General features: G+C 41.0%; 1 protein-coding gene across 11 annotated transcripts in view; it reads right to left on the bottom strand.

The window, feature by feature from the left end:
- Positions 1 to 26,236, bottom strand: part of LOC129177920 (adhesion G protein-coupled receptor L2-like) — a 133,216-nt gene that overhangs the window by 70,058 nt on the left and 36,922 nt on the right. For all 11 annotated transcript variants that reach the window (XM_054769539.1, XM_054769542.1, XM_054769540.1 and 8 more), the window contains exon 3: positions 7,121 to 7,334. In XM_054769539.1, coding sequence (XP_054625514.1) covers positions 7,121 to 7,334 — 214 coding nt within the window. The remainder of the gene's footprint in view (positions 1 to 7,120; positions 7,335 to 26,236) is intronic.

Raw genomic sequence — 26,236 nt, 5'->3', positions numbered from 1 at the left:
ATGGGACAGGAGATTCTTTTAGCCAGCTTTACCTCTGTGAATTAACAGCTTGCTAGGCAAATTGCAAAAGTTTGCCTTTTTTTTGCAAAACATTTCTGGGTGCATGTAAGGTTCAAGTTAACACGGGTGGGGGAGTGGGCGTTTGGGGTTGGGGGGTGGAATAATACAAAAAAAGAACAGCGGTGGACCCAGTTTGCACTTCAAACGAGTTCACTTGAGGGAGAAGGATAATGTGAGCAGTGACTGAGGCACACATGAAGAAAAAAAAATGGCATCAGAATGGGACACTGGAGAATTTGCAAGGCTGGGATGAATGTTTCAGGAGGTCACCAGCCACCATGCAAGCTGGACCATACATTTAAACATTGGATGGGATGAAAAAAATACCTTGGATGGGACATTTAAAGATCCATTAGTAATTCAATAATCTTGTGACGCTTCACAGTGGGATTGTTTTGCACAACAACCACAGACACAAAGAGCCAGCTGTGGACCTATTCACTAGATGCACATGAAAGTAACATATAAATAGGTATGTGCATTCATTAGGAGGAGAACCACCTACTTTTCAAAGAGCAGCATTTGTCTTTATGACTTTTTAAGCTATATACTGTACAATGGAAACGATGACGTTGAATGTTCGTCACAGGAAACTAATGAAACTGAAAGAGTCAAGCCCACAGTCAAACGGTCACCATCACAAACTTATGACGTTAGATTACGTTACTTTTCACACTGCATGGAGACTGGCTGGCCAGCAGAGCCGAGCCGACATTCCATGGCTGAGATCGAATGAAAAAAAGATTCTCCTCTCATTCCGTGTGGAAGTGGTAAGTTTTTGGCCTTTTTTGGCCTTCTTCCTCACTCCGTTTGAAACACTTTCTTACGTTTAGAATACGTCTGGAACCAATTAACCTCGATAAGCCAGGGGTGACTGTATTTTTCACAAATATGAATTGAACTGCATAAAAATTGTCGTACATTTGGTTGGGCCCAAGTAAAATAATTGCCGGCTGTCGCTTAATGCTGTCCGATATTCACACACACACAACACACACAAAAGCAATCTCAAGCAAGAGGCGATCGACAATTTGCTGGCATGATGTTATTATGATGAGCAATACATTAAATGACAGCTAACGTTAGAAGCTAAACTTGGCCAAATTGCTATCAACAGCTGACAAAGGTAACTAGTGTGCATGTGTGTGTCACGTTGGATACTTTTTTTTTTAAACAAAATAACTATCCTGATGGTTGTATTTGTTAACATCATGATAACATCAGCTGCACTCCTCCAACTCACTTCTGTGAAAATGTCAGCGTTTGGAGGTTAACATCTATTTTAGAGTGGAATTTCATATACAGTATGTATATGAATACCTATTAGGCTGTTTGAATAAGGAGATCTCATCAGCTGAAGTGCCATGTTTAACATTTAGCAGTGAAATACACGATTCCTATGTTGCTATGAAGAAATGAAGAGCTCCTTTCACGGGATAAAAATCCACTCTGGCTTTTATTTAACCAAATCTTTTAGATCTTCCTACTTAGATTCAAAAGGGCAGTTGATTGTGGCTGTTGCATGCGATTGCATGTGTCTATTATTGCACTGAGCTCATTTTTATGGCAGAAACACATTTCCCAATCTTGGCTATTCCCTCCTGCTTTGACCAGGCGGAGAGATTTATCCCCACCTTTATTACTGGGTCAGAGAATAGGTGGCCACAGAACAGAGGCAAATATCAGACAGCATAAAAACACCTTATTTGGGTTGGTGGATCATTTTAGTGGTGTAGAAAAGAAGAATACATTTCTACAGTCATGGTCAAAAATATTGGCATGCCAAAGACGCCAATGTTTTTAGCTAAAGATGAAAAATTCGGCTGATTTGAATGTATTCCATACAGGCATGGCCAAATACTCATCTTTGGCCAAAAACATTGGCATTCGATGGCAATGTTTTTGGCCATGATTGTAAATCAGTCAATTAATAAACCAATTATACCAATTACTGACTGTATGCAACTCGTTCCAAATTACATTTTTTTAAACCAAAAATATAGGTACACCACCACCGGACAGCATATGTTCCCAACAGTGGTTTAAAAGAACAGATTGTCCAAAACAATATCAAAATTTGTCCCATTTACAAATTAAACTGCATAAAAACTCAAAAAAATAAAATTCTTGTTGGGCATGAATAAAATAACTGGTGTTGATGGCTGTTACTCAGCACCGTCTTTGTATATATTGTATGTACACAGAAGCAGTCTCAAAGAAGCGACCTACAATTTGGAGTCGGTGACATCAAAGCAGAAGAGGCATGATGTAATACTTGCAGTATGTTCAAATGTTGGCGCCCTCTAGGCATCGGGAGGAACCCGCATCTACACTTCCTATAACACTGGCAAGTCTTGATTAGCTTGGGGAAGTCCCTTTTCGGTTCCCAGTGCACAAAGCAAGGTCCATAAAAGGGATACTTGGACAAGTCTGGTGTCTGATGGCCAAGGTAGTTTGGGTCGATCACATAAACGTCACTTTGTAGATATCATATGACATCAGTCAGCTGACACTAAGCTCCCCTCCTGATTCGCTCTTGCTCCCCTGCAAGGTTTCAAGCTACAAACGGAGATGCAACTTTCATCTTTATTATTCTGATTACACCGCACGGTGCGTGAGTGGTTAGCATGTTGGCCACACAGTCGGGAAGACCAGAGTTCGAATCGCTAAGGGCATTTCTGTGTGGAGTTTGTATGTTCTCCCCGTGTGTGCGTAGGTTTTCTCCGGGTACTCCGGTTTCCTCCCACATCCAAAAACACACGTTAGGTTAACTGATGACTCTAAATTGTCCATAGGTATGAATGTGAGTGTGAATGGTTGTTTGTCTATGTGTGCCCTGCGATTGGCTGGCGACCAGTCCAGGATGTACCCCGCCTGTCGCCCGAAGTCAGCTGGGATAGGCTCCAGCATGCCCCGCGACCCTAATGAGGAGAAGCGGTATAGAAAATGGATGGATGGATATTCTGATTACGGATAAAGTAATCAGAAGTAAGATGCTTATATATGCTTATATCGATAACAAAAGTTATCTGTTCACTTGTAGCGGCAAGTTATGTAGAAAAAAAAGTGTATTGTTTGATGGCTTTGCTTCACGGCATGAACTCCACTTCAGAAATCAGTGTTTTCTACACGTTTGCCTTTTAAACTATTATTTCACGATGAAATGGAAAATGTGCCCATTGCTGATACATTTCTAATTTGTTGCCTTGACTTCGGCTGTATTGTCTTTTGTATAATCATAATCATAATCATTTTCAATTATTGTGTATCGGTAATGTTTGATAGTAGATGCTAACTGGATGTAATACATGAACCGTGTCTCCTAATGAATGTTACGTAGCTCTTTTGACTGACATATTACCAGTTCTCAGGTTATGTACACAACTATTAAGCAATTATGTGTAATTATCTTTATTGTCATATTGAATATAATTATAATATCAACTACTTTGATTACCTGTAAACTTTGAAAATGTGAATGTGAAATCCTAATCATGATAGTATTTCAAAGTCTATGTATATATATATATGTTTTTTTTTTAATGTATGTTTTATAGAAAGCAGTAGATCATTTTGACTTGTAACTTGCATGCTGAAAAGTGCGTGCAACCTTGATATACAGTACATGTATAACGTACATAAACACGTACTCATATTTTTTAAACAAATACAGTAAATATATATATTTTCTATATGTATAGTAGGAGGTAGATCTTTGGGACTTGGTCATTTTGAAAGTAGCTCGCAGGCTGAAAAAGTGTGAGCACCCCTGGTGTACTGCCACATAAAGGTGATAATAACCATAGAACCGTAGATGAAATGTATTTAATGCCTATAAAATGCCCACTCAGTGACAGTATCACACTGCGTACACCTTATTGTTCCCTCTCTGTTGTGTATCTGTGAGACATCGTCAAAGAGTGAGTAGTTTTGCTTTATTTTGACTTTATGTCATGTTATTATCCAGTTAATATGTTTTATGATGAAAGTGGGGACAGCTTCATTTGACTGGGCCCCAAACAGAGCATAGCGAGACATTAAAAGTGCTGTCCTTCAAAATTACCCTTTTTTAAACCAAAAAATATATGAACACCACCGCCTGGCTAGCATATGATACCAATAGTTGTTTAAAAGAACAAACTAAACAAATAAAAAATAGTCGTTTGGCCTGACTGGTGTTTATGGCTTTCTTACATACGTGTCTGTAACACATGCACATACACAAAAGCAGTCACAGAAAAGCGACTGACAATTTGGAGTCATTGTGTGGATATGGCCTATACAGTCGTCCCTCGTTTATCTTGGTTAATTAGTTCCAGACCTGATGGCGATAAATTAATTTCTACAATATAGGATTCAATGTTAATAAATTGAATATTTTCGTAGTTGCAAATAAAACCTGTTTATGGCTTTCTATATACAGTCTTTAACATTATTAGAGCACTGCACACATTAAATAACTATTATCAGCTGACAATTAACATAACTAGTGTGTATGCGTGTGTTACGTACAGTGTGGCTTGCATTATCGGAGTAGGAAGAGGGCATGTTTATAATACTTGAAAGTTAGCGACTTAACAAAGGCAGACAGGACTTTTAACAAATCTTGTGTTGTCTTTTGGCTTTTTAATGCTTTTTTTTGTGATATCGCCACAGATGAGTGATAACCATAGACCTGAAAAAAATTGAATTTTAGGTCCCAGTATCACACTGCCAACACATTCTCGGTCCCTCTCCATTACAAATCTGTCAGACGTCTTCAATGGGTTAGTAGTTTTGCTTTACTTTGGTTTTACTTAATATTATTGCAGATATAGTAGTTATCTTCTCTTTAGACTTGTAGAAAAATATTGTCTCGGGCATTACTACAGGTTTACATCTCATGACAACAGCTTGACCCTGAAACAGATGAGTTCATTTTACTTTATCCGCCATGGGCAAAATTGCTTTGAAATTGGAACACCTTATAACTCAACCAGCATGATGGATTAGAATTTCTGTATATTTGTCAAGTAGCCCAACATATTTTAAGGCCAAAACGCACCATTTGTACAAAATGGGACTAAACGGCATTTTACTTAAGATTTCCCATTGTTTCCATACTCCCTAATCTGACACGATGGCTTTCTTTATAGCCTCATGGTGCTATTGTCCTGTGTTCGTCTTCCCAATATTGGCCGCGTCTTAATGTGATGTATTTAAAATTTGTTTGGGAAACTTGCGGGACTGACTGAAGTCGGGCAAAGCCTTTGGGCTGTCGTTATCACATCAGCCTCAATTACTGTGAGGAGCCCGCTCCCCTTGATCCCAATCATTAGGATAATTCTGGATAGGGCTTTGTGGTTACAGCTCTTCTCAAAGCCTTTTTTCTCGCTCTCAAGGGAACCTTCGCCAGAGATTATTTTTGAAGTGCAGCTTCCTTGGCGAGTGAGAGTTTAACTTGTCAACAGATGAGGTGTGTAGCGTGGCAGGATGCAGCCGACCCAAGGGGTACGGACGCTGTTAGACGTGCGCTACTGTGCAAGGCCGCCGGGACGCTCAATGTAAATTTAGAATGACAGGGTGAGACGCCAGTGCCTCAATCTATTCCCGAGCTCTGATGGGGCATCTTGTGGGAGTAAATAAAGCGGGCGAGCTGTGGAAGATAGTGGGTGGGCGAGCTGAAGAGGGGCAGGAGGGTACAGTAGATAGTGAGCAGCAAAGTCCAGCTTCTATTTGTGAATAGTTCACCCGGTGCCCTTTAAATACACACACCTCTGGAGGCCAGCTGAAGTGTTGCCGCGCCGTCGTTTGACAGCGAGGCAGCATGAGATAGGCTAACTGGGATGAAAGGCGGCATGATGAGTATTGCTTGCTACCTGAGGCAAAGTCACTTCAATGCAGTACAAGTGTTTGAACAAAGCAAGCCCAGCGCCCCAGATAGGGAATTAGGAGGGTGCTTTGGCTGACTCATAGTCTGTGTGAGCACCACAATTATCACTCAAACGGTGGCGACGACAACACGCGACGGGTGTGAAAAGTGGCTACGGCAAACGGATGTCAATTTCTGCCTGTCAGGAATTAACAGACGTTTTGTTTTGTTTTTTTGCAGGAAATGCTATTCTGATCAAGTATGTACCATATTGATCTGAATATAAGAGAACCCAGAATATAGGACGACCCTCTCTTTATGTTTATGGAAAAATATGACAACTGTTAGATTGTTATGAAAAACAATACCTGTATATATCATGTCTCTTAGCTGCTCGGCAGTCGTTGGATGACTCCAACGACTGGAACCCAAGTATAAGACAACCTGTCTTTTTGAGACTACTGTCTGATTTTCAGGTCATTACCGTAAATATCTTTACGATTGTGTCTTGTGTTCCGATACACAAGTGGATGAGAGCACAATTAGGGCGTAGTTGCTCTACCTAGTGAGGAATACAGTTAATTACAAGCCCCTTTCACATTACCAATTCATAATATTTCCACGTTTTTTCCAGAGCCGTAACAGAGGTGGGATACTGCCCTGTGTAAAATGCTACACTGAAATGCTGAAGCAGTTGTTACATTTAAAAACTGACGCTCACTACTGAAGTGTTGGACCAGTCAAAAGTATGGAAACACTTTCTCATTCAACGGAATGCAAAAGTGTCTTCAAAGTTTTGATTGGTACTGCGCATCAAGTGTACACATTTGTGTCAAAAACACATTTTTGTCCAATGTTGAGATTTGTAGAACCTTATGTCTTTTACACAATTGTGTGCAGTTTCACACAACTTCACAGCATTTAGCAATCAGATAATTTAAAGTACATTACTTTCCACACAACAGAGTAGGAAAAGTGTAAGGTGTTACTGCAGAACCTGCCTTTGTAATGGCTCTGATACTACTTTAAGTGCATACGACAATACTTAAGTGCGTACCCCATCAGTGGCTTTGCCGTTTATATACAGCAACTGGGCCTTGTCAAAGGAGCTTTGGAAACATTAAAAAAAAACAAAAAACAAACGCATCCCATTGGGATCATACTAGTTGATTTGTGATTGTGTATTGTGTTAGTGACCAACGGTTTTACCTTTGTGATATAATCTTGTAGGCATCAGGGAGATAGCAGTTGACATTCTCCATCTGGAACGGGTCGGCATCACAGATTTTGTCATCGGTCCGCCCATAGTTGGCCGTCTCGATCATGATGACATCACTCCCCGGGCAGCGTAGATCGATTGCGTATCCTTCGCACGAGAGCTCCCGCCTGACTAGACCAAAAGGCAAGGCGGCACGGCTGAACCCTGAGGACAGCGAAGACGAAGAGGAAACTCTGAGCAAATCATTTACGACCTCTGCTTCAGCACAGTATGACCTCAAATCATGCGGTGAAAAACCGTAAAATAAATAGGCAACAGGCGTCTGTGTTTACCACAGTTCTAAAGGAGAGGTCACTGAAGGCAACACAGGCATAAGAAAAGACAACAATTTATTTGTTGACTAAAACTTCAAGCCACTGGAGACTAATGGTAAGCTCGTAAAGTCAAGTCTACAGTGCATCAAGATGGCCACCCTCAGGAGAGTATCGATTGCAAAGCCAAAGCCTGGACCCCAGGACGGAGGTTTGTTTGTTTGTTTTTGTTTGTTTTTCTTCCTCTGCAAAGTCAGAGAAAAAGGCTGAATCCCGGAAGAATAGAGTGTAAAATAATCTTTTTTACAGTGTCGTCAATTGAAAGGGAGGACTATCTGCACAGGATGAAAGATCCATACATGGAAAAGTGAAGACGGGAGGGCAGCCAAATAAGTGCGCTAAGGGGGAAAATGAGCTTTTTCACTCAAAAATGACCCTCCTTCCAGGACATTAGAGTGAAATGGGCTATTACTGAGTATTTCTCTTGTCTGAATAATAAAACACAATTTCACAAAGAATGGCTATGGAAATATGAGGAGAGAGGGAGAAGAAAGGAATACAAAATCTATTATCTGGGGTTGAAATTATCCAAAGTTTTAAAAATGCAGCTGTCTGCAAGTCTGAAAAAACAATTAGGTGAAACCTAAGTAGAACATGCAAATGTGTTCCATTTAGGACGTGCAAGCAGAGAGCTGCATGAACTGTCAATAATCGACGTTGTTTGCTGCAATAGCGGGGCCCTGAGGGGGCATCCGACGTCGGTATTTTCTACTGCGCTCTCTCCTAATTAGCCCTTCTTTCAGTCTCTTACCTTTTTAAGGAGCCCCATTGGCTCCCGAGTTTTGTCATGTACTATCACTCGCCACCCTAGGTTCATTTTGCCCCCTCACTCTAATTATCCTCACACTTTTGACAGTCGGGGCCTGGCGCAATTAGGATTGTTTGAAATGCTCAAAGTTTGAAGTGATTCCGGCTAGAAATTCCTCCCACTGAAAGGCCGACCCCTGCGTCTGCAAGTCATTTCAGCCTGCTGTGCCTGCCTCGGCTCTAATGATATTCTATGCCCGTCTGTCACTGTGACAAACACAGATGTTTGCCAAACGTACACTGTTGAAAATATGCAGTTGTAAAGACAGAAATCACGGCACTCACTTGTAGTTCAAGGAGCAACTACAACAAAGCATAAATCTTTCTCTCCTTTGGCCCGATGGACATGGAAACGGTAATGGTTTATTTGCTTCAGGCATGCTTAACAAGTCACATGAAAGAACATCACATGTTAACATAATTCAACATGTCTGAAAACGAGTAGGAAGAAGCAGATCATATTTAATCCTACCCTTTCTCCGTGCCTCAGCAATTACTGATCGTTTATTTCAGTATTGGATGGATAAGTACACTGAAAATAAATTCAAATAAATAAAAGGATTAATACAGGAGTAAAAACTCATAGAAACATTGTATTGTACTGTAACACATAGCAAAGTGCAGGATATAAACTAAACAATAACTTATTAAATAATGATAGATGGGGGAGTGAACTGTCAGGGAGGACCTTCGCTACTAGTGCAGACCTGTGAACATGTATGAATTGGTCGTACTCAGCATGCAATTTGACTCCTCAATACGCTTGTATGCTTTACTGCTCTCCATTTTGTTGCACTTCGCTGGTTACAGTTTCGAGTTCAGGCTGTACAGTACAAATAAATAAATCTATATGATCAGTTTCTCAATAGTATTTCAAATCGGGGGGAGGGGGTTGTTACATTTCTGTTCAGTGACAGAAAATAATTGAGAACCACTGCTTTAAAATAACATGATCGTTGTCAAGGCAAGTAGATTCTGCTTAGCGCCACTGTTTATCACCTCATTAGGAAACACCGGTGCAGCCAAACAGTATGTGGGGATGGGGGGTGGGTGCTGCGAGGTCACTCCATCTATTCCAATAACAACCACAATTACCAGAAACCTTTCGCAGGACCAGACCGGAACGGCGGCTGATAAAACACAGTGTGGAGTCGGCGGCTGAAAGTGTGAAGACTAATGATGGCCGCGTCTGCCATTCCTCATGAAGGGAGTGACGGGTTTATCACAGCAGCTAGGAAGAGCGCACAGAAAGAATGCAATTCATAGGGTGTTAACTTTCGGAAGGGAAGGACACACAAGTGTGCTCGTCATCTGGCTTTGTGACCTCTTTTCTCAGGCTGCCCACTCAAGACGGTGCACATCCATCAGAACTCTAAGGCAAGATGGCATGCTCGTCAACAGCGCTATTGATTATCTCTGTAGCCTCCTCTCTCCTTGGCCATATGGACCACTCTGGTCAGAGGCTAAGACTGCATCAATTAGGGACCGTCTAAAGAACAAATTGATTCTCCTCCAAACTGCAAATCATCTCTATTTCATTCATGACTGACTTGTTGATCTGTAATCCAGTAAATCATGACTGATAGGTATGAAATAATAATATGCTGGATTGCATCTAAGGGTAGTCAAAATTCGGCCACATCATGGATGTTTCTGGTGTATGTAGTGTATGGGCGGTTCGTACATTACAGCGATCTAATTTATCTTATTTATTATGTATTGTGTAAAACAAAGACATGAATAATATCAAATTAAAACACAAAATGAATGCCGACCCACCATCCACCAGTTCAAGTTCCAGCCAAGTTTTTCCAGAGAGATTATTACATGGCTGTTTGAAGTGTGTGGTAAAAGGCAGTACGTTAGCATGAATTAACTTGAGACAAATGTGCACATTAGCACTCAATAAGTCATCAAAACTTACCTTTATGCATTCCCACATAGTATCAGCATTTGACACCAAATATGAGGTGAAAGAAAAATAGTAAAAATACAGTAGTAGTCTATCTGTGCGGCATGAGATAAAGTTAGCGCACACACAATGGACATGCGTAAAGTGAGACGGATGTAACAGAGAGAATCCGGCCACTTTTTAAAATAAACCATGCAAAAGAAAAAAATATTATTATTATTATTATTATATTATTTTTTCTTTCTGTGCGGCCCGGTACCAAATGACCCAAGGCCTGGTAACGGGCCGCGGCCCCGGCGTTGGGGAACACTGGTGTACTGCATGGGAGGGTGGACTGCCACCGCTGTGTCGTGCCACTGCTGCGTCTGTAATTTTTATGACATTTATTTAACTAACTTACTTAACTTTTTTCAACAACCAGTAGAACATGAACTGAGAACATTGCAAAACTGTTAATTTAATGGCAAAGTTGCTGAGAACACTAAAAGTGAGAGTCTAAAACGTCAAGCCTCCTTTTGTTACCGGACCTATTTAGTCCAATAGTACTGTGACTAGTACAAAAGTACAACATTTTGTACTATTTGACAAAAACCTAAATTTAATTTGATGCCTGTTTAGAGTAATACTGTCCGAGGACAGTCCCACACGGAACTTCTGCTCCACTACAACACACTTCTCTGTGAATTTCTGCTGTTATATATTTATATGTTATATATTATGCCTGCTCTTTGTGTTGAAGATTTTGCTGAAACACTTGTGGAGATGGAGTAAGGTTGTTCACATTTCTAAAAGACACAATTTGCCTTGTTAGATGGGTCAGCAAACTTCGTGGGACAAATGTTACTGACTCGCAGATGGTAATAAAAAGGCAAAAAGCCACGAGACGTGCGACTGTGGAAAAGCGTACCAAGGTGGCAGTAAGTCAGTCTACAATCACCACTTTAATAAACAACTATGAAGTAGGACTGAAATTATCTGACAGCAGTATGACAAAAAACATTTTATTAAATGAGTACTTTCATTTTGTTCAACCTTTTTTTGTGTCATGAACAGTTTAAAGGTAGGCAAGACTCCAAATAGCAGCATTTTAGCGATGTATGAACATCTTTTCATCCAACGTTTTGTTTGACGCCTCAACTTTGCAGTCGCTGAAGGCGGGGAGACAAGGACACCAGCTGCAAGTAAAAACGGTCACGACAAACGCAAAAAATCTATAACATAATCCCTCTGTGCGTAAGGGGGATTAAATCAAAGAAAAGTGTCCGGTCAATCTTTATCTGTACTCCAGATTAACACTTAATGACACAAACAGTGGGATAGTGTTTTATATAGGGTGTTTTGTCTAATCTCCATGGCAACCACTTTGCCTTAGCTATAATTGGCTGTGATCCTTATTCTTGCCCTTGTTGACATGGAGCCTTATCATGCATTCTGGTCAGTGAGTGACTGAGGAAAGTAGCTTTGGAGATTCCTCTTCCTGACCTGCTAAGCCTTCGATTGAGCTCAAGAGAGCAAAGCCAGAGCCGGGAACGCTTCTCAATATGTTGCAGTCAGGGATGTTTTTCCCCCCCTACTTCTTCAGTTGACAGCCTATAATTCACTGGTGAAAATCCCCCGTATAATACATATTTTGTTTTCTATCAACGCCCTTGAAATTCGAAGTGGCTCAGATGGGTTCATCTGAAACATTCTTCATGCATCGTGGCGCTTTTTAAAAAAAATCTGGAGATAATGGAGAGTTTGCGTCCAAATATTGCCACTTGGCGACTCTGGCCACAGAACTACAACCAACACACATCTCCAGATTCATCTTTGAGTGGCCGACCTTTTAAGCCTAACTGCCTAAGAATAAGGACACCGGGAGGTACAACTGGTGGAATGTTTGATCAGTCTTGGGAAAAAAAACAACAAACTGGGATGGTTTTGGAGGGTAGACAGAATGACGAGGCCTGACGCAGATGAAGCGCAAAGGCGTTGCTTGATGCTTGTCATCCCCCATTAAGCTTCCTTTGATTGGCCTTTGTGGTCCTGGAAACGGCAAACAGCTGCATGCAAATAGCCCCCCACCCCCCCCCCCCCCACCCACCCCCCCACCCACCCACCCACCCCACCCCCCAAAACCAGGCCTTCATTGTTCAGGCCTTGGGTTTTACAGAGACACTTTCTTTGCAGCATAAAGGAGGGTGTAGGCTTTAGTCAAATAAGAGTACCCTCGCCGCGTCCACAGCAGGGGTACTACAAGATTGTTTGTCTTTTCATGTTTGGTTTTTTTTTTACAATATTGCTGGTAGTCAACATCTTAGGAAGAAATAGAGCGATATGAGAGTCAAGCTTTGCCTCTAACTAGCTCTAGCTTTACCTCCATAATCCCATATCCGGGATGGTCTAAGACTGCATTTTTCTCTTGAAATGAAGATTTCTGATGGGAATTTGTAAAAAAGTAGGACAACATGATGTTTAAAAAGATGACTGAATGCTTGATAGTAGGAAATAAAGTACAGTGGAATCTGCTCCGTAATTTTGGCTCACGTCCAACTTGCAAGTCACTGGGGTACAAGTCACTGTTGATATAGTCCACTGCTGAATCGGATGTCATACAACTTCAAAAATCCGATTAAACTATTCCGTTAACATTTGAGATGCTTTAATGCCCCCAAATTGGTACAAATACATCTCAAATGTCACTCAAAGACACAGGATTACTTTACAATCCATTTTTCTACAAGCACGCATACATGGACTACTGAGGCATAATTAGCTGTATTTGCACACGCCCACGTTCGAAAGGAATCTGCTGCCGCCGCCTAAGTATCCACACAACTTGGGCCCCGAATGACTTCCTGCCACATGAGAGAGATGGCCAGGAGCAGGGTGTGAGATGAGAGAGGAGATTTGGGATTCACCAAATAACACCCGCTTTTTCGAACACTGACAACAACATCTACTGTATGTATTTTATTCCAACTGTGAGATGCAACTAAACATGGCAATGTTGACCAGATGGATGCTAGATGGTCACTAGCATTTCCCCCTTTCACTTAAGTGTCTGACGCATCTTGTTGGGAATTGTTTCTAAAGACAGTGTCAGACACGACCACACTACCCGCAGCTACATCCGCCCTTTCCCAGACGACTGCTATCAAACACTCAGGATTCCGATAGGAGTATTCAAAAATAGAAAGCTGCTATATAGAACCCATCAAGTCCATTTGGGGTTAGATGTAGACCTCTACATGCATTATTTGTTTTCATGGCTGTTACCTTCCCTGATTCATCCCTCAAATGCTTTCCTGTTACAAACAACCAAAAAATAAGTAGAAGGATGAGGAAAAAAAACTGCATGTTGAGACGTCTTGTTGAAGGCATTTAAAACAGAATGCATTTGTCATTTTGCTGAGGCAAAGCGAGACAGACCTCACTGCCACTTTTTAACTCCTCAGGTGGGCCCATTTAGGATGCAAGATGATGCACCACTGATATTAATATCATAATATGAGCACAATAACGATGGATCATGACGACTTTTTGGCCCTGATAGCTGTAGCCTTAGCCTTCATCTTTTCGGGGGGGGGTTACCTGTGAGACATCACATTTAAACTGTTTGACTAAGGGTATCTGTGAGTTACAAGGATTAAAAGTCATAAATACATTGCAAAAATGTGTTTTTGATACCACAAGATGGGACATTACAACACAACTCTACAATCACACCCACTTTTTGGCGCGACCCTGGAATTTCTGAGCCATGAAGCACCGCCAAAGCAATGACACCATGAATTGCAATCATAAAACATTGGATTCTGAAAGGGGAGTGGAGTCAGTAAAACACAAAATATGAGACTAACAAGAAGTGTTTGGGATAATTATGAATGATGCCTTTTTTCCAGTCATTTCCAAAAGTGACACAAGTACTGTGCACGTTTACCATAATGGAATCTGCATACTGTATGCAAGTATATAATCAACATATGAAGCCTGGAAAATGCTGTCACACTGTGTACTCTATTTAATTTAATGCAGTTCAACCTTCCTTGAGGTGATATACTGTAACTCCAAATCAGACCAAAACTGCACAGAAAAACAGGCTAAAGTCACACAAAATGCCAAGAGTTCCAACCATTGTCACGCACAACATTTTTGCATGTGTGTTTTGATTTTTCTTGTGCCTTTTGTGTCTTTTTCCAACACTTATTCCAAAGGATTCAGGTATTATGCTGACTTCTGCATTACTATGTACATGTTATCAAAGTCAAGACAGGAGTGTTTTGTTGTTTTTACATTTACAATAACTATACCACCAGCTAACTTACCGTTTTTGTTTAAGCTGCCGGTGAAGCTTTAATGATGGCAGCAGTTATATTATTTCCATGAATTTCTCTGGGAAAAATTGTTTGGAATAGTATGGGTTACTGATTACTGATTGATGAACCAACCGTAGGGAGTGTTATTGACATGACGGTAAATTAAATTTGTGGTGCCCCAAAGGGTTGTGCTTAAAATGCAATAATAGACATGTGAGCATCCATGCAATACAGATATCCTCAAAGGTTTATAATCATTACACCAACGGTCAATGACTTTTGGACAATTAGTTGGTAAGTCCCGCCCGTGCCCCTGCAAAGACATTTTGCTTGCGGCAATGTTTTTTTTAAAAAAAAAAAAACAATCGTGCTCAAATTTTACACACAAGTGCTTTTCAGCCCCCTAAAGGTGTGTATCACATTTCATGTTGCTTGGCCTAAACACCCCAAAGTTCCAGTGTTACAGTGTTTTGTAGAGCACATTGAGCTGTGTGAGAAATGTCAAATCAATCAGACTTATGGGGTTTAATATCAGTGCCGCCATGTGGTGTACGGTATTTGTAAAAAAAAAAAAATAGCACAGGCAACACAGTAGGAGTGCATGATTTTACAAACGTTCACCCTTTTGTGTGCAGCAGTTTAGGAATAGAAGACTTAGCTTACATAAACAATCCTAATATTCCAATTTTCTCTACACATGTCACATTAATACCCAAAAGTTGACATTCTGTCTTATCAACATGGCAGATTATTTTGGTTGTGGAAAACTGTTCAGCTGCAGATGCTGACTATAATGAAAGAGTGAACTGTATAATGACTGCGTCTTAATTCAGCTGCTTGAATCAAAGTTTTTTTTTCTTCTCCCGATGATCCCTGACCCAGTGGGGAAACATCAAAGCAAAACGGCTGCAAAGAGGGAAAGCGTAATTTCATCACTAATGTATGTAATCCTCTGCAAATGCAAAGAGGGGCAGGGGTTTAATACGAGTCGGTGCAGGTAAAATTCATTTAAAGAGACATTAACTAAATGTAATGGCCCCTAATGATCTGCCCATCGGCCCATCACTCAAAAGAAGACACAGTATAATTCAACTCCTTGTAGCGTTTGCGGAGAAAACAAACCCTTTCAAAGATACAAATAACTGTCACCAAGGCTAAGCAGTTAAAAGGCAAAATATGCTCAGAAGATGAAAAAGCGCAGATGCTCATAGGAGAGCGCCGCTCTGACAGAATTAGTTCATTGCTGGCTCATACTGCATGTCTGTTTGCAAGGGGAGTTGATGAAAGGCAGCAAAACAGGTGAGTTAAAGAAACTCCCCCGAATGCACAGTGGATATACTTTCACAGGGTTGATCTGCCCTCGCTGATGGTCAACTCCCTTCAAAACTCATGTTTGCGCCCCCTCCACTTGAAAGCCCAGCTGGATTTTCCGCTCAGAATCAGTCAGGTGCCTCCCCCAGGGTGGGGATGGAGTGGAGGAAAAGAAGAGGAAGGAGGGGTGATTGAGTTTGTCTCAATCACATGTCTCTGCCCTTGTTTGCCGGGTCAGAGTCTCCTTACTTCACCCTCTGAATCCCCCCCTACACCCAGGCCTGTCTGTTGTGTGGAACGCGACCAGGAGGCTTCCTTGGTGAGTCACCCAGGCGGAGTGTCAGCAGAAGTTACAAATTGAACACAGATTGAGCCTGAGACTACAAGGCTGAAAGTGGAACAGAGATCATGGCCTTGAAACACCAACAAAGTTCTTACATGCTAAAGTACAACAAGCTGCTTTTCATTCACATGTCACAGCCAAAGTCGAAATCCGAACCGTGATTTTTCACACAATCATGCACAGCTGCAAACAACAGCCTTTGGAATCCAGGACTCAATGAAATGTCAATGACCTGTTAAATAGCTTTCCAGCCTGCATGTGTTCATTTGCAGCATGCACCTGCTTACAGTTTGCTTGGGTTTATGGACCAAGACCACTCTGGATGTGGAAGACCACTTGAGGACATCACATCTGTCAAGAAGGTTTTGTTTGTTGAGAAACAAGCAAAGGGAGCAAACAATTTCATAAAATTCATAAACATAAAATTGTAGCGTACATCTGGATCAATCATTTTTGTTGCAAGGCATGACTTTAAACATGATTTCTGCACTTTCTTATGCTCCATTGCACAGTGCTGGCTCAGTTCAGCTCTACTCAAATCGGTTTGGATTTTTACTGTAAAACAGTATAGTGGCAAACTGTGAAAAACCAATGCACTGAATCACCATCAAAACCAACAAAAATGGAGGACAATCAGGCTCTGCTTTATTGACTTCTCAGCTACAGACCTGTTCATCACAGTAAGGAGACTAATTTTGTTCAAGAGGAGGCTGAGGTCAAAACCATGCCGCACTGAATGCATAAACAAACAAAAAAAACCTGTCTCCTGTATTTACTTACAGCTGTCCATCGTAATAAGGAGACTAATTTTATCCAAGAAGAGACTGAGGTCAAATTCACACTGCATTGAATACATTAGAAAGAGCAAAAATCAAGAATGCAGGTCACCTGTAAAGTATTTATTTCTCGGCATCTGGTCATTCATCACAGTGAGAAGACAAATTTCCTTCAAGAGGAGACTCAAGGAGACTGACGGCAAACCCACAACACATAGAACGCTTCGAGAATTACACAAATGGGGGAGAATGTTGATCTTCTATATTTACTTCTCTGGATCTAGCTGTTTGTCACAGTATGGAGATGAATTTTATTCTAAGAGATTGAGGGAAAAACCAAGCCGCATTGAAAGCCTAAAAAAAAAATACAAATGGAGAAGAACGTAGGTCTCTGTAGAGTACAGTCAAACCTGTCTTAGTGGCCACCTGTATAGAACAGCCACCTGCCTATAGCGGCCACTGAAAAATCCCCCGCAGAAAATTTACGTGTTGTAGACCCTGTGTATAGCGGTCACCTGTCTAACGCGGCCAGCGGCCACCTATTTTGTATCCCTTGGTCAATATCTGATCGCATATAGCAGCCAAAATGCCGACTCAAGCAGAAGCTTCATGCACGAAAAAGTTTTGTTTTTTAAGCAATGAAGCCGTCGTGTGTAGACTTTAATTACTGAGTCCTAGCTCAGTCACAATCATTCACAAGATCCACACAAACTGTCAGTTGTTCCACATAAAAAAAGCCGTCTTCTTTGGAGCTTGTTGCAGACAGTGACACCGTTTATTTCCTGGTGTGAGACAATGTGCACTGGTCAATACTGTAATGCCCCTTGTTGTGGGGAAGGAGAGAATCATGTCGCCGATGCACTTTAATCGCTTTATTAACAGCGGTTTATTAACCTAGTAGTTCTTTACAACTTTTATCCGCAGTCCCACAGCGCCCTCTACTGGTCAACATGTAACAGTATAATTATATGTATGTGCAAACACAATCACAGACATGCTAATGTGTGCGCGCACAAATTCAAAATGGCCGCCAACATGTCTATAACGGCCACCTGCCTGTAGAGGCCACTTTTGCAGTTTCCTTTTAGTGGCCGCTTTAGACAGGTTTGACTATATTTACTTATCAGCATCTGGCTATTCATCGCAGCAAGGAGACAAATTTTCATCAATAGGGGAGACAGGGTTTCCGCTACATGTAATGATCGTGGTGGTGCGCCACTACACAATAAAAGTCGCCATACCTTAAAAACGAGTGTTTTGTCAAAACATTAAAACAATTTGAAGTAATTATTGTAGGATGTATATATATGCTATATAGATAAATTTATAGCTTATTATTTACACACATATTGACCACAATTAGTTTGAAAACTATTTAAAATATCATAAAAATGACATTTCTGGCATTTTTGTTTACATGCCTGGCTTGCGGCATCTAGCTATACATCAATCATCGATTATCATCACAACTTACTTTTTTCAAAGTGTCACTTCACAATCTTGCTCACTTGTTATCATTATAATACTTATGGCTTGTCTTCAAAACACCAGTTGTGTGTCAAAGTTGTGCAGCCGAGACACAGTGTGTGCAACTTTAGACAGTGACGCTATCACTGGGGTCTCTGACAGGTAGCGCGTAAGCTAGCAGTAGCTCATCAGCTGAAGTTGAGTAGTTCACCAAAGAATATTTGCTTCACCTCTTAGTACTTTTGTAAGTCTTCTATTCGAACATGACGCCTGTATTTAATGACAAATGAGCACACTGAGTGAGATGTGCTTCGTAAATAAAGTGCCATTTAAAGTAAATGGATGTGCGAGTGCTCTCAGCAACTTTGCCATTAAATTAAAACAGTTTTGTTTTAAACATGTTCTCGGTTCACGTTTGGCTAGTTGTTGAAATAAGTTAAATAAATAATAAGTCATAAAAAATTGTTGATTGCCATTAAAAAAAAATGCAGACGCAGCAGCGGCACGACACAGCGGCGGAAGTCCGCCCTCCCATGCAGTCCACCACCACAGCTTCAAAAAATCCTAGTGGAAACCCTGAGACATCTGCAGGAAAGTAGAGATTGTGGAGTATAATTGTGCAAATGTATCATTCACTTCAGGAATTATGAGCATGGTGGAAGATATAGTATCTATGAAGGTGTGCAATGTGGCATTGGTGCATGTCTACAGTATGTCTTGCTGAAGCATGTAGGTGAAAGAAACCATTGTTGCTTACCAACAGTTATCAACAGTGTGTGGCTCAATAATAATTTTCACAATTGCTAATGTACAAAAACATGTTGTTTTGTTCATGGTGCAACCCTACATACATTTTATTTCACTATTTTTCTCAGCCAGCTACCAGGAAAGTCAGTGAAACAAATGCCAAAACATGCCTCTGCTCTTAACCCCACTACTACCTCTGCAACACTGACCACTTTCACTGACTTGAGCATGATGACCTTGCCCCATTTCCTTCCACCAGCATTCCGTTCAACAGGCGCAGAAACAGGAGCGTTGATAAGAGATACAAAGCTGGGGGAGATCTTGATGATGGACAGTTTCCTGCCCCTCAACCTGGATGAAGCCATTGTGCCGTCCCGCACACTCATTGGGCATAGACGCTACATGAGAGGGTCAATAGCGATAGCGTAAGGCAAACAAAAGCGCTCTTTGTGCTCCACTTTTCACTCTATGGCTTTCTTCTCGTGGCATACTTATTCAATTTCCTGCACGGCAGGAGAGGGCTTCCTTATCTGAGACTGTTTATACCTGCAAATCGGCTGGTGGCCTTTTGTTTGCAGGTGACCCACCCCGAGGTGACATTTAATTCTTGGCCCACAAAGAAAAAATGTGTGGTCATGCTCTAAGGCACAAGCTCTCAGCCTGAGGAGATTACTAATACAGTGAATGCAACAGAGCTGCATTCATTGCTTGAGGGGAGAGCTTGTCGAGAGAAAGAGAGTCAACACACATCATTAGTCTCATTCAAATCATACAGGAGCACTTGCAGTTAAAAGTGAGTCGTATGAAAGTAAGGGTATGAAAAAAGTCTGATGGGGGTCTTTTTTGCAACACTTGACTATTTTGCATAAGAAAACACTTAAATATGCTGTCAAATCCTCAATCAAGAAGCTCTAATTTGTCCAAAATGCAGCTGCTGCTCGAGTATTGACTAGAGCTAGGAGAAGGGACCATAATTACTGAACTATCTTCACTTCACCGGCTCCTTGCAAAATGTGGAATTGAACTGACTCTAGGCCTGTCACGATAACAAATTTTGCTGGTCGATAATTGTGCTACAAATTATCAACGATAATCGTTTTTATCTAAAAACATTTTTCAGACCATTTTTTCATTAATTGTCATGAGAGGTGTATTACACATTTGAACCACTAGATGGTATTCAAGTATAGTGTAAGGTGTACCTGTGTGAGACATTAGCTTGACACAGAAGTTGCCTGTATGTATGTTTTTGCAATGTAGCCAGCGACACTGGTTGTGAGAGCGTATCGTTTTGCACTGTTTTGTTTATATTTGCCGACCAAACGCCTCAGTAAGCGTTACTGTCGAGACGAAGGCTCCGAGGTACCTATATCGGTAGATTTTGTTCCCCACTTGAGAAAACTGTCCGTATCGGTTGTCTGTGTTCATGCGCTTACCGTGTTCATTCTGTTTAAAACCAAAATGTTCCCACATCGTGGCTGTCTGCTGTGGCATTCGCCTCAAAAACCATCGCTTCTGTGCCTTCTTAATGTTAGCGTATGCTGCCTCACGAAGCTCACAGCTAAACCCTCTGTACCCACTCACTAGTAGCCCCGCTTCCACAAAGAGGCTGAATGAGATGAGGGCCCACTCTGTTCGTTCCACGAAAGAATCAATGCGCACAAACAGATGCAGAGTGAACCCACTTGTCATCCAGCCTGTGTGGCACAGAGAGACGAAGATGAAACACACGTATACATGCGTGTCATCGTGGGCGTCATAATTATAGACCTGTTTTTTTTTATCGTTTAATTAATCGATTTATCGATTATCGTGCCAGGGCTAACTGACCCTCTTAGTTATGCTGCCACTAGCCTAGACTGCATATCACACATTTCCGTAGCAACTTGTTGCTAGGCGGATTTTGTGGGGTACAAAACCCCAATAAAAATATTCTTTATATGTGATGCCCTCAAATATTCTATACATTTTTACCAATTACAAATATTACAATTCAGGCAACCTGTATTGTTTCCTTGCCAATTTTGGGCACAAATGTTCCTCTGCATCACACAGAAAGGGCAGGGAGCGCAAGGAAGCAACAGGAGCACATATTTAGGAAATGACATGCAGAACAGCACAAATTCATCAACACACATTTTTCACCATTGGATTAGGACTTTTCGCGGAAAAGCAGCTCTATAAACAGCTTTCTCAAATAGGGCGCTTCCTCTGTTGCCCCCACACACTAGAAAATCTTTACACACTTGAGTTAAGGGGAAAAAAGCTCATTTCCTAACCTAACCTCATGATTTATATTTATTTAACCATACATCATAATTTATTTAAAACTGCCGAAATATCTGCCTCAAATAAAAACGCAGAAGACCTTTGCTGCACTGCAGTAAGGATAGTCACGGTTTCATTTATTTTGAAAATGCTGGACAAAGCTACACTGAAGAATGTCACATTTACACTTGCACGATTCAACATGTCCATAAAAGGAGTAGGAAGAAGCACATCTTATTTAATCCTTAATAAACAGCATTTTTGAAAAAAACACCTATAAAATTGAGCAACCCAGAGCAGAAGAATGCCTAAAAAAATGTCACTTTCAAGTACAAAAAAAGTAAGACAATATAAAAGTATTTTGAGCAACAGTCTTTGGTTGAACACATCTCTATTTGTGCGTGTTTATTTAGCTTGTTTTCACTGAAATAAAATTAGCTGCGACTGGACTGAGAGTACATATTAAATGAACATGAAACCCAAATCCAACAGGTTGCTTGCTACCCATTTTTCCAATATGTTTGTCTCCACTTCAAACCAAAATTACAAGTACAAAGAAGTGGGGGGGAAATGTTATGTTGTAGACCTGCTATTATTTGAATCCCTCCTTCCTTCCTGGTTTAATGGATCACTGTGTTATGACAGCTGAACCCTGCAGGCAAGCAGCAACTTACACAGAGCAAATACAAAATTCTACTTTGTGCTTGTAAGCCGGACTCATCTATTATTTGAATTAGGCTGCCTGAAGAGAAAAAAAGTGGAGACAGTATTTAAGAGAGGAAGGATTGAGGCGGGCATCTGCTTCGGTGTTTGTACAACTTGTTACTAGTCGGGCTGTGAAGTGGGAGAAGCCGCAAGTGAGATTTAAAGGGGGGAAAATCAAACTGTCCAAAAATATGATTTCCACCCCGATAGATAAGTATTTTCACTTATCACAGGACATGAGCAATCATGCCTAGACAGAGTCGAAGCTGAGGGCTAGGGCAAAGAGGCTTGCTTTTGCGTTCCCATTTTGGATGAAAATATTACTGCTGCTAGCGCCTCATTGAAAGTAAACACAGTCTGAAAATTGCTGTAATAAACGCTGGATGACCCCCATCAAGGATCACATTGTATTTCATTTTGTCGGAGTGAAACTCTGATTCATGCTTCTTTGGCTCATTTCAGTTCCACTTTCTGTTATGATTGAAAACTTTCACTCAGTCATTATTAAAATGGCGTATTGTTATTGGTATAGAGCACTGAATTCTGAAGGACTGACAAAACTTTGTGGGTAAACATACAGGGGGGTAAAAATATAATAAAAGTGTCAACATGGTGTTAAATCTGGATGAAGCTGCACACAAGCCCGGGTAATGAACCCCCTGCCTCATTTGTTTGAAAGGCTTCCAGTTATTGGCTGTGCATCAAGGTAAGGAGATTAATTTGATGCGTGAGGAGACTGCGGGCAAAACCATGCCACATTGAACGATATTAAAACAAAAAAAACGCAGGAGAACGAGGGTCTCCCGTATTTACTTGTGGGAATCTCTTCATCACAGCGAGGAGACTCATTTAATCTGAGAGGACACTGAGGGCAAAACCACACCAAATTGAATGCATTAAAAGCAACAAATATGGAGGAGAACAATGTTCTTCAATAATTACTTCTTAGTATCTAGCTGTGCATGACATTAAGGGGACTTTATTTATCTGAGGGGAGACTGGGGGCAAAACCACGCTGCATTGTGAGCAGCATTGTGCGTTTAATTATTATCTAGCTCTTTGTCACAGTATAGAGACACATTTTATCCGAGAGGAGATTGAGGGCAAAACCCTGCTGCATTAAATACAGCAAAAATCTAGGAGAATGACTTTTTGCTGTACTGAAATGCCTTATGCCCATGGAGCAGAGAGCGCTGAAAACTGGAAGACTGACAAAACTGTATGGGTAAACAGCAGGGTAAAAATACAATAATTAAACATGTCAACATGTTAAATCTGGAGGACGCTGCACACAAGCCTAGCTGATGAACACTCTGCCTCATTGCTTGAAAACCTTCCAGTTGGACGGAATACGGAAGACGCATGTATCAGGGTTTTTTTTTTCCCTTAGCACACAGATTGACCAGTCATCTGTGACTCTTCCATGGTTTCGCTGATAATTCATGATTGCTCCGCCAATGCATTCCGCTGCATTCAATATGAATTGTAAAACGCCAAGCCAAGCATATCAATGGATGACAGACTGTGGATGTGGATGGCCACAAGCCAGTGAGGAGTTAGCGCACAATAGCTTTCCCCCCATCGAGTGGAGGCCCATGACTGGAAATACCAGTGTGGCACAAGGGAGGCTCTTCAATCAGCACAATGCATGGCACTGCTCGAGACAAATGTTGTGCTGAGACGTGTTGTTAACCTTTACGACCTTTTTGGGGAGAAATGCCAGCATGCTGCTATGCTTCTGACAAGTGAGGAAGGTATAGTAGCGCTTTGGGAGGCACAAAGCGTGGAGAAAAAAAAGGCAGAAAATCTTCCTGCTTGTTATGGTGATAATTAAAAAAAAAGAAACACTTTTATGGCACTCATCCCTGTGCTAGCACCGCTGCTAAACAAACATTAGCTCTTTATTCTGAAGCTATGAAACAACAATCAAACCGTTTGCCTTTTAAACACCCAAGTCAGCCAAGAATGTTGACAAAGACCACAGGAAGTAATCCCTCCTAAATCTGCCCATTCTTTACTTTTTAAGACTCGGATTTCAGCTTTCATTGGCTCACAATAGGTATGCGCCTGTGCACTTGTGGCTGCTGCCTCACACTCTCATTTGGCTTTCTTGTCATATATCTGCAGAGCGAAACAGACGCCGTACCTGCGTGGCCTACTTTGGAGGTGTCTCGTTTTGTACGTTGTGTTATGTAACGGCTCTAGTATGCGGCAGAGATCGCGAGTGAATAATGAGCGTGAGTGGGGAATTTAAACAGACGTCTCAATAAAGTCACGGTCGTCCAAAGTCGTAAGCGCGGAACTACCTCTACTTAACATTTAATAGACTCTCAAGGCTCTAATAAATGTGATGGAGCAAAAAAGGCATCCATATATATACTAGTATCGTAAGAGAGGAGACCGCTGTTTGATTCCCTTAGACTATTTCTTCAGAAAATACAACCGCCTCCCTAATGCTTACGATAGTGCTTATGATACGCTACGATGTAAAAGCTCTCATTCACACCAGTCATTTTCACACAGGACACGTACAGTTAACAGGATTACCCAAACAACAGCCTACTGATTTTTAAGTAGAGGGGCAGTTCACGGGTCATGGGGGAATCCATTAAAACTGGGTGAGGATCTGGATAAAGGTGCAGACACGCAGAACTCACACTTCATCACCTGTCTGTTCGTCATTCTCTACAAACCAAGAAGTAGTCTACTAACTAACAAACCAGATGGACTAACAAACTCAAATAAAACACACTTCTTTGTCTGCACCAATGAGTGACATTGTATATATACAGTAATCCCTTGTTGATTGTGGTTATATGGACGTGACCGCGATAAATGAATTTACACGAAGTAGGATTCCTTATTTATAAATCAAATATTTTCTGTTGTTAGAACATAGAATACATGTTTACGACCTTCACCCCTACAGTCACATTTACACCAATATTACCCAATATAGTAGATATAATCAGAAAAAATAAGCCATTTAAAACATAAATAAGACTCGTGCTCGTGTGTGTTTCAATAAATGTCTTCCGGGCATGAGGACAGGAAGTGACGTCGGGGATTCAGAGTTGAGTTTTAGCTGAAGTACGGCCACAACAGTACCCCAGGTTATTTTTATGATTATGATTATTATTGTTGTAAAAATTGTGCCTGTTGTGAAATAATTCAAACCTGCAATAATTGTTGACAGCGATCGTCTGGTGCATGTTACTAGTGACAACTAGTGGCAGTTTAGGCTACAGTTCACCAACGTCCTTTGATCCCTTCAACTGTATTTGTATTTTAGTTTTAGTCATTTCTGTGTTGAAAATGCTTAATTTTAGCCAAGAATGCGTAAAAATGGCTTCCTTGCATATTTTTTGACTAATAATAGGCCATAGTCAACCACAAAAAAGCTGTCATTTATTAATTATATTTTGGAAAGACTAGACATGGCTAAAGCTATAAATCTAATGATGGCCAAAGACTTTTGCACATTATTATACGCACAACACGGTAACCATAATATTGGTACATTGGCTATGAATTTCCCCAAATAGAGCTCACTAACACTAATGCTAAAGGTCATAAGGTCATAACCCACCTACCGTAAGCTCCGGAGTATTGAGCGAACCTGAAACGTTATTCAGATAACTATAGCCTAAACAACATAACATAACTAGTTTGCCAAACTCACTTCCAGGAAAGTTGTAAAATATTCAGATATTATTTTGGCTTGTCGTCAAAGCTCACTTCTGGTCACGTGACGGCGACGAGGCGATGGTGAGTCTGTGACATCATTGTTCTCGTATCCCCTGTATAAGAGTAGCAGATACTGGCTGTGATATCTTCATATATCAACTAAAACGAGAGAAACGTATCTCTTGTTTGAGTGGCTTTATTTGTCTGGCAACATCTTGTCTCCAGCATAGCGACAGAACAACTGACAGCTCTTCCATACAAACCGACATATTCCACAGACGCCTAACACAATAGTGCCATCTAGGAACATTGAAGTGTTACAACACGACAAATGCACTCAATGGCACACAAGCCTAGAGTGCCCTGTCGCGGCTGTCAGGGTGAAAAAAACATATATAAGTCGCTCTGGAG

Source organism: Dunckerocampus dactyliophorus, chromosome 2 (genome assembly GCF_027744805.1).
Source record: "Dunckerocampus dactyliophorus isolate RoL2022-P2 chromosome 2, RoL_Ddac_1.1, whole genome shotgun sequence".
NCBI classification, from domain to species: Eukaryota; Metazoa; Chordata; class Actinopteri; order Syngnathiformes; family Syngnathidae; genus Dunckerocampus; species Dunckerocampus dactyliophorus.
Note: the sequence above shows the minus strand (reverse complement) of the source record. Positions and strands in the feature narration are given on the sequence as shown.